General features: G+C 40.8%; 1 protein-coding gene across 4 annotated transcripts in view; it reads left to right on the top strand.

Moving 5' to 3' along the window:
- The window catches only part of SQOR (sulfide quinone oxidoreductase), a 36,774-nt gene extending 30,828 nt beyond the window's left edge, over positions 1–5,946 (top strand). For all 4 annotated transcript variants that reach the window (XM_006920400.3, XM_015595870.2, XM_025038913.1 and 1 more), the window contains 3 exons: positions 3,861–3,928; positions 4,205–4,383; positions 5,647–5,946. In XM_006920400.3, the coding sequence (XP_006920462.1) occupies positions 3,861–3,928; positions 4,205–4,383; positions 5,647–5,704 (305 nt within the window). In that variant the 3' untranslated portion in view covers positions 5,705–5,946. The remainder of the gene's footprint in view (positions 1–3,860; positions 3,929–4,204; positions 4,384–5,646) is intronic.
- The last annotated feature ends 3,455 nt before the right edge of the window (positions 5,947–9,401 follow it).

Raw genomic sequence — 9,401 nt, 5'->3', positions numbered from 1 at the left:
GATGGGCATGGCAGTGTCTTGTGTGAATTATACACCTGTAGCACATGGGTTACTTTTGCTGACAACTTGAACCAAAGAAAGCCTTTCTAGGAAACCAACTGAATGTTTTTTTCATTATTAATAGTAATTTCTCACCAAATTTTATTTCAAAAATCTCAAACCTATGAAAAATTTGAAAGAAACTACAGTGAATACCCATATACTCTTAGGTATTAACCAGTTATTAATATTTTGAGACATTTGTTTTATCACTCTATGTACATTTTTTTTTTTTTGCCGAGTCATTTGGAAATAAGTTTTGACATGATACTTCACCCTCAAATACTTCAACCTGCATTTCCTAAGAAAAAGCGCTTTCTCCTCTATATCCACTAGACTATTATCACATCCAAGAAATTGAATATTTTATTATAAAATCATCTCATATATAAACTGGTTTGAATTTCTCCTGCTTTGAAGAAATGTTCTTTATTGACCCCCACCCCATCCTTTAAGTGCGTGAACCCCACAAGAAGCACATACTACACTGGTTGTCATGTTTCTTTGGTTTCCTTTGATCTAGAACAGCCTGCTGACATTTGTTTTTTCACTTTCATAACATTGGCATTTTTGGAGTCCAGGCCAGTTATCTCGTAGCATATGTCATAATTTAGAATTGTCTAGATTTTTAATTTTTTTTTTTTTTTTTATGGTTAGAATCAGGTTATACATTTTGGCAAGACCCTCCACCTGTGAGACTGTGTGCCTCCCACAGTGTCACCTCAGGAGCCTGTCATGTTAGTTTGTCTCGTCCTTGGTAAAGCTGGATTTTGTCACTGGGTTCTCTCCACTATAAACGTATCTTTTCTCTTTGTGATTTATAGGTAGACTGTGGGACGAGACTTTGAATTTACATTTCTCTTAATGTATGCCTATTGAATTTGTGTGTTGAAAATACTGTGCTGTATGTGAGGCCCAGATTACCCAGCTTTTGGCCTAGTTCAAATAAACACATTTCATTCAGTGTTCCAAATATATAATATTAAATGTGATTAAAGAAAAAGTTCTACGTGAAAAGTCTTGCTCCTAGCCTTGCCTTCCATCTTCTCAGCTTCTGCCCCCGCCACGTAGAGAGCATCTCTGTCGTTTTTACATGCTTTTTTTTTTTTTTTTTACAATCTGTATTTCATTTTATGGTTGTGTTGTTTCCAACCTATTTTTATTTCAAACAGTGCTGCAGTGAATGCTCTTCATTATATGTCATTTCATATGTGCGAAAGTCTGTTTGCTCTTCTCTTAGTGTCTGCATAACAATACTCCTAGCTTTCTCAAAGTGGATCTGCATTTCTTACTAGGTTCCCGCTCCCCACCCCCCAGGCGCCCCCAAGTCCTCTGAGTATTCTTAGCAATGCTTCCACAAATCTGTCCTTGGCTTTACCTGCCACCAGCCAGGTGTCTTACCTCAGTCCAGACCATTGTGCTGTTGAGAGAGAGACCTTGTCTTGCCACGTTGAGTTTGCCTTTCCTGTAGCTCAGCCTCTTCTGCTTCTCTCCGCCCTTAATTACATATTGCACAGTCCAGACCAGTTAACTGAAGGTTTGGGCATAGCAGAAAGGGATTATAATACAGGAAAACAAACAAACAAACCACAATTCACACATGCAAACCTTAAACCTGGACATTGTGGCCGCTTGCTGGGTCTAAAGGACTAGCCCCTCTGCAGATGGCACCCACTGGCCATCTTCTCTCCTTTGCTGTTGGCCTCCATGCTCTGCTGCAGGGGCCTCCTTGAATTTTCTCAGCACAGATTCTAAATTTTTTATGACCCTCAAAGGGGAACAAAGTTTTCCAGAAGGGAACTATGATCTTTAGAGATGATACTTTGCCCACAATGAAGACAGCCATTAATATTTTTAGGTGTTGCAGGAAGTGACACCCGACGGAGGAAATTTGGACGCTCAGACAACTTTGTTAGAGGAAGGAGAGTTTATTAGGCCAGTGGAGCACGTGAGGCAAAAGGCATGAGCTCCTTTCAGTTAGCTTTCTTACAACTTATATACCTCTGCGGTGTTTCATGCAAGGGGCCCGTGATTGCTTTGTCTGAGGGTCTATGTGCACTTCCTAACTCAGGATGGGAGGAGGAGTTTCAAGCGGAGGCTGCAAGGGGGAAGGAATTCCCGGACCACCAGTTCTGTCTATTTACAGATTGTTAGGTGTGGCAAGAGTGTCCAGAAGGCCATTTAAAGATCTATAGGGTGTGGTTACTCTACAACAGCTGAGTGATCATTTCTGTCAAGCCCTTTCCTTTGCATTGTTTGGATGCCTCCTCTCTTATAGGCAGAGTTATTTATTCATTTTTTTGAACCCCCTCATTTCAGTAAAAATTTAATTACTCTTTTGACCTGGGCATCAGCAAACTACAGTCTGCTGGCTAGATGCCGCCTGCTGCCTGGCTAAGAATGGTTTCTACAGATGAACATTTATAATTGATTTGTTGATAGGGAACAACTAACTTTTTCTTATTCAAAAAAAAAAAAAAAAGAAAAAAGAAAAAGAATTCGATTCTACTCATTAGTAGACCTGTATTACCAAAAAAATTGTCATATTTTGAATTTTATTAATAAAACCTTTTTTTCCCAGTATATAATAACTTTGATTTTGCCTCTTTGCCCCTGAGGTCTTAAATTTATTTACAGAAAAAGTTTGCTGACCCCTGATTTTGGGGATTGCAAAATAGACACTTTAATAAGCATTTTACAATATATAGGTAAAGTCTTTCCTCAAAAATAAATCCAGCCTTCCACCTCTAGAGACACAAACTGCTTATATTTTTAAAAGGGCAGTCTTTTTTTTTTTTAATTGTATTTTGCAATTACGGTCGACATTCAATATTTGTTTCAGGTGTACAGCATAGGGATTAGACATTTATATAATTTACAAAGTGATCACCCTGATCACTGTAGTATCCATTTGATGCTATACATAGCAAGTACAATATTACTGACTCTATTCCCTATGGTGTACTTCACATCCCTGTGACTATTTTAATAACTGATAACTTGTACTTCTTAATCCCTTTTACCTTTTTTTGCCATCCCTTTAACCCCCTCTCATCTGGTGACCATCAATTTAAAAGGGAAGTCTTAATTATTCAAAATTGAACACAGCTTGGGATTAGATGATATTAAGGAATTATTTCTAGTATTTTGGGTATAAAAATACTATTATGTTTGTGTTTTAAAAATTCCTTATCTATTGGAAATATACATAGAAATATTTATGAGTGAATTGTAATGCTGTTTGCTCTAAAAATACTCCAGGAAGAAAAGTGACGTGTGATGGGATAGATGAGAGGAACGACAGAGTTTGAAAATTTTCATTATGAAAAAGGCAATCTCCCATTCTTGCCATCAAAAACCAAAACACATTCACTTATCTGTCTGTCTGCCTATATTTCGTCCAACCTCAGATAGGGCAGTTCAATACAGAGGAAAGCTTACTGTTTTGCCTAATTGATATACATGGGGGTACCAATCTAGGCTAGGACACAGACCAAGCTGATACCCACTGAATCTTAGGAGGAGGGGGAGTGCGGATGAGATACGGCCACCCTTATAGTCCTTTTAAATTGCCAGTCCTGTTAGAGAGAGCTGGCTCATTAGTTTCAAAATTATGGACACATCTGTGTGGGATGAACTGAAGAACCCCTTCTGGTAGCCAGAACTTTGAATACTAAGAAGAGTTATATTCCAGTTTTAATCTAGAGGGTTGGGGAATGGACACTTGTTAACTTGTTCACATTAAAGTTATTTGCAAATTAGTTTTCATGGAAAACTAATTAGATGCTTATATTTTTCTGGCTTTTCCATTTTTCTTATAGCTGCCCAGTCAGGAATACTTGACAGGACAATTTCTCTGATTATGAAGAATGAAAAACCAATGAAGAAGGTTCGTAGGAATCACTGTCTCGATTATCTTTCATTCTGTATGAAAACAGTGTTTCTCCCCAATTTTTCCACTTTCTTAATTAGGTTTTCCAATATGGGCACTTCAATTTTTTGCTTTTAGTATTATTTTTTGTTATATAATTTCCATTTTTCACTGTAAAAAACTTAGAATATACAAAAAATTGCAATTGCTCGGAGTCAATAATAAATTTTAAAATGTTAATGTAAACACCATGAAGAAAACTACTTTCTAACTCAGTCTTGCATACAATTTCAGTATGATGGCTACACGTCATGTCCACTGGTGACTGGCTACAACCGTGTGATTCTCGCAGAGTTTGACTACAGCTCTCAGCCCCTGGAAACCTTCCCCTTTGACCAGGGCAAAGAGAGGCTTTCCATGTACCTCATGAAGGCCGACCTGATGCCCTTCCTATACTGGAATATGATGCTGAGGTAAGTGCATCATTGGGGTAGAGGCACACTTTTGGCACATTGCACCCACTTGTTTAGGGCGGTTGTTTCTAGAAGGCCTTCCAGCTTCAGGAGAAATCATGACCCAGAGCAGGACTGGCTAATGGAGTTAACCTTGCTGTGCCATTTCTCGTGGTTGAGTGATGGTAGCCTGTGCAGGATTCTGAAGCCTTAGCCATACTTGGTGGGAGAGAGGCTACCCTGGGTGAGGGAAGGAAGTGGTAAAACATCCACCACCCACAGGGGATGCAGGCTCTTCTCTTCATTATTGGCGGTGGCCAAGTCTTCTGTCTTCCATGTTCTGATTCTCTCTTGCTGCTGGATAAATAATAATCATAGTAAATCACTTTCACATGGTAAGTACTTTTTCATTTGCTACCTTACTTTTGTTTTTATTATGTAACAGGAAAAATAAAACATAGCAATTAAGAGCATAAGCTTTGGAGTCAGACCTGTGTTTGAGCCATGCATCTGCCATTTACTAGCTGTGTGTCCTAGGACAAATTGCCTAAACTCTCTGTGTTTAAGTTTCTTATCTGCAAATGAAAGTAGCATTGCTTACCTTACAGGATGGAGATTAATGAGATAACACATTAAAAGACAACCAAATAGTAGGCATTCAGTAAATACATAGGGTAATAAAAAGGAATAATTTCTTTGATCCAAAAATGATGATTTTTTTTGACCTGTTCAAATCCCTATAAGATAGGCAAGTCAGGATATTTACCATAGTGGTTTTGAACCAGGGCAATTTTTCCCCTCTGGGGACACTTGGCCATATCTGGGTACATATTTGGTTGTCACAGCTGGAGGCGATGCACTGGCATCTAGTGAGCAGAGGTCAGGGATGCTGCTAAACACCCTCTGATGCACAGGACAGTCCCCACAACAAAGAAATATCTGGTCCAAAACATCAGTAGGGCTGAGGTTAAGAAACCCTGACCTATACTTATAAGCAAATGAAAGTAGAGAGGATTGCAGTTTACATGTGGTAGAGGCTTCATACAGGTTTCCTGTACTGAGTCAGCATGTCCAGGCTCACATAGCAAGTCAGTGTCAAAGCCAAGATTCAAAACAGGTTGTTTTAGTAACAGGGTCTTTCTATCTCACTAGACAAATCTTGCTTTATGTGCTGATAAGCTTGCTCTCTAAGCAGTCTGGCTTCCCTTTCAACATCCTGCTGACTGAGAAGTCACTCTTATCTGTTCTGATGCAAAAATATCTTTTCCATGTGATTTCTTACAGGGGTTACTGGGGAGGACCAGCCTTTCTGCGGAAGTTGTTACATCTGGGTATGAGCTGAGGACGGTTCAACCTTTCCCCTCCTTGGATGACTCCTGAACCAAAATCATAGTAATGATTGACTAAGAGCAGCATGAAAAACTCAAAACCTGACCCTGTAAAAAATTTATTGCCAGATGATGGATGATGGTGACTAAATGCTTCTCATTTCAATACCTCTGGACAGCCACTGTGCAGGCTGACCAGAATGAGCTTGATTCTTTGGAAATATTAAAATGAGAGAATAGACTTCTATTTTTTTAATGAAAAGCTTGTCATTGTTTGAGATTCTATGAGGAAATTTCATCTGGGCTTGTAGAATGAAACGTTCCAGCACTTGGTAGGAAAAGATGGTGGTGGTGGGATAGCTTACCTGTTATCTACTGTAAATATTCAGCTGATAGCAGGCAGAATTGCACCAGAGACTGTTTGGATTCACAGAAAACAAGAGTCATTCCAGGGAGAGCATTGCGTGATAACCCCAAGCCTGTGCTGTTTAGAACTCCTCCTGTGGGAGCACAGTGGACTGAAAGCCTAGCTGCAGCCCCTCTGCTGCACCATGTTCGTGCTGAGGCCACACCTTCTCTCCGCCAGTGACTGACATGGGGGGAACTAGTGCTGGCCTGTTTCTGTAGGATGTGGGACTCCTCTACTGGGCAACTCTGGCTCCAGGATTCCCCATCAGTCTAGTTGAAACTTTCTTAGAACTGCATCGAGTCCGAGGTTCTTCTCCAACCCACTGTCCTTCCCCCTCTTTCGTTCCCAGGTGGCCCACCTGTATCATGGTTTGAAAGCCCTCCCTGCCTTTTCCTATTCATTGCCCTCCAGGCTTCACGGACATTTCTAAGACTAAATCTCTTGAAAATCTAAGTCTCTCACGACACGTGCTTCTCAGAGAACTTACAGTGAGGATGGGGTTAGAGGAATTCTGATGTGTGTGGTAAGCATTTGTTTATTTCAGTCCCAATTTTGGCCAAGAAAATTTTGAATAAGTTCACATTGGAAATATTGCAGGAAATAGTACCAGTTTATTTGAATTCAGCAGTGGCTTCAAAATCATTTGTTCCCATTTTATTTGCAGAACTTTACAGTTTCAGTTTAATCTGGTATTTGAAAGCTTTGTACATTCCATATTCATAAATCCACCAAAGGGAATTGCATAGCAGTCTATGCAACACCTTAAATTTTTACAACAGTTTAGAGTTCAAACCCTTTTATGTGTTACCTAGGATTGCCAAGTCTCTCTGCTTTCCTAGAGTTCTCCTGATGACTTTAGAAACTCTGCTCAAGCACTCATTTATTAATTCAACAAATATTTTCTGGACACCTACTACATGCGAAGCACTATTTTTGGCCCAAGAGATGCAGTGATGAACCAGACAGATAAGGGCCCTGCCCACATTTTTGTGGTTCCTGTGATGGTTTCTTCCTCTTTTCCTGGGATGTCAGGGAGCTTGCTGAATGAGGCCTTTGTTCGATTTGAAAAGTAGACTTTCTTCAGTGGCACATGTTCTGGGAAAGGATAGGACACCACCCTAGCAACAGACCCCCCACTTGGTAACAGGAGTGGAAGATATTTTCTGGAGTGACCACGCATTCTGGTTTGTCCGGTAAATTCTTGTTTAACCTCTGTTATCCTGGTATAGCTATTCATAACACCCTATTCTGCAAAATGTCCCATTTGGACAAGAGATCATATGACCACTCTAGTGATCATACTCGTTACTTCTGTCCCCGACCCAGCCCCAGAGTGGGAGAGCAGCGCTACAAAGGTGCTTGTCACTTCTTGCTTTCATGTGGTACGTGTGAAACAAGCAGAGGTGGGATTGTTCTTCCCTGTTTTCTGAATCCTGGCAAAGAAACCCTGCACCTTTACAGAGTTCCTATCTGAGATGGCTGCAGCCAAACTTGTGTCAGGTTGCTCACTCTAGCAGGTGTGTGAATCAGGTGATCTTTTGCCAGATCTGAGAGGTCCTGAGAATAACTAGCCAGGACTCTTTCTGGATGTGAACAAGTGTTGGCAAGGCCAGTTTCTGTGTTTTTACGGAATAAGCTATGATTCTGGGAATGGCTGAGGCTCTCGGCTGAGTCACTGTGAGTGAATTCCCCTGCAGAGTAAACTGGAGCCTCCTGGGTCTGTTTATGATCATGCATTCTGAATAAACCTCCAAGCATCTGGGAATTGCTTCTGGCTTCACATTATGCTGGCCAGAATTTATTGCCAAGGCTGGAGGGAGCAGTAACAGCTATTGGCCAGTACATTCTCTTGGTCTCCAGCTTTCATTCTTCTGAGCTGGGAAAGATCATAAATGTGCTGAATTTCAGAAAAGCTTAGCCTTTGAAACCTATCCCCATAACCACAAATGTGGGATTGGCCAGGGGAGAGGTCTTCCCTTGGGACTACCTCAAGTTTTTAGGATCAGGCAGCAGGAAGAGAGGGCAAGACCAGGATGGGCACAAGGGTAGGTGGTTTCTCCAAGGGTGGTGCCTTGGGGTGGGGTGTGGTTGCCAGTTTCACCCTGCCAAGGGCTCTGACTCGGGCTGATTCCTTCAGAGTCCGGAAGTGATATGGGCTGACACGGCTGACTTGGGAAATCCTTCTTCTGCTCCTGCCCTTTGTCTCTGGAGCTTCTTCCTAGGAATTAAAATTCCTGCCTTGGCGTCAGCCTGCGTGAACTGTGGGTGTAATGAAAACAGCTCGGGTTGCAGCTTATGGATCCCTGGGATATGGGGAGGGAAGCAAGACTTAAGTCAGCAGGGAGAACACAGGGTTTCAGATTTCATAGATTTTGTGAAGAGGTATTAAAAACTTTTAGTGTTTTTTCTTATATCTTAACTTTTGTAGAAAATTTAGAGAACAGGGATAGACAAAAGGAATAATCACTCCAAATCCATCACCTATTTACAGCAACTAACATCGTGGTGTCTTTCTCTATTGACCTAATATTATTACATATAAAGTTCCTTCCATATAAAGTTCACACTGTAAGTACTGTTTTGTGTTTTGATGTGTATGAAGACCCAGTGGTTGGTTATAGAGAGGAGGAAGAGAATGGCGAGTAATTATTCAAGGAGCACACATCATTTGACTTGGCTGAGAAAATCACTGATTAATGTAACGTGTGTCCTGTGACTAGTAGGGTATTGGTATACAGTTGGCACTGGATACTTGTGTAATCCTACAACAACCCTATGAATAGAATTATCAGGGACATGCAATATTATTCTTTTCTGAGGCAGGTGACTTTTGTAATCCAACATTTAAGAGTAGCTCCTCTTACTGTTTAGTGCACTGAATAACTCCAGTCTGATTTTAAAACAAAGTGCCCCCGATTCTTGCCCTGAGACCACAGATGGCGCTTTTTATTCAGGACGGGCTCATTGTGATCATTTCAGGGAGGAAAGGAACAAGAGAAATGCTTTGGATACGATGAGGCTTTCTGTACAGATTGATGAAAAACAGGTCTCTCTGGTTAGGTTAACTGCCAGGCAGATAAGGAGATCGTTTGTCTATATGCTGGAAAAAGTCAAGGTTAATACTTTGTAACAGATAAGTAGAAAGGTCACAAGAGACAGTTGAGAAAGATGGATGGTGAAGTACTGCAGAGTTTTCTCCCTCAGTATTGATTTTTGAAAAGTAACTTCCCTGGGGTAGAGCATGCTGTGAACAACCCTAAATTAAGTCCTGACTTTCCATATTTTCATGTGGTAAAAAAACT

The sequence above is a fragment of the Pteropus alecto genome, unplaced genomic scaffold (genome assembly GCF_000325575.1).
Source record: "Pteropus alecto unplaced genomic scaffold, ASM32557v1 scaffold86, whole genome shotgun sequence".
NCBI classification, from domain to species: domain Eukaryota; kingdom Metazoa; phylum Chordata; class Mammalia; order Chiroptera; family Pteropodidae; genus Pteropus; species Pteropus alecto.
The sequence above is the reverse complement of the archived record's forward strand: the minus strand, read 5'-3'. Positions and strand labels throughout refer to the sequence as shown.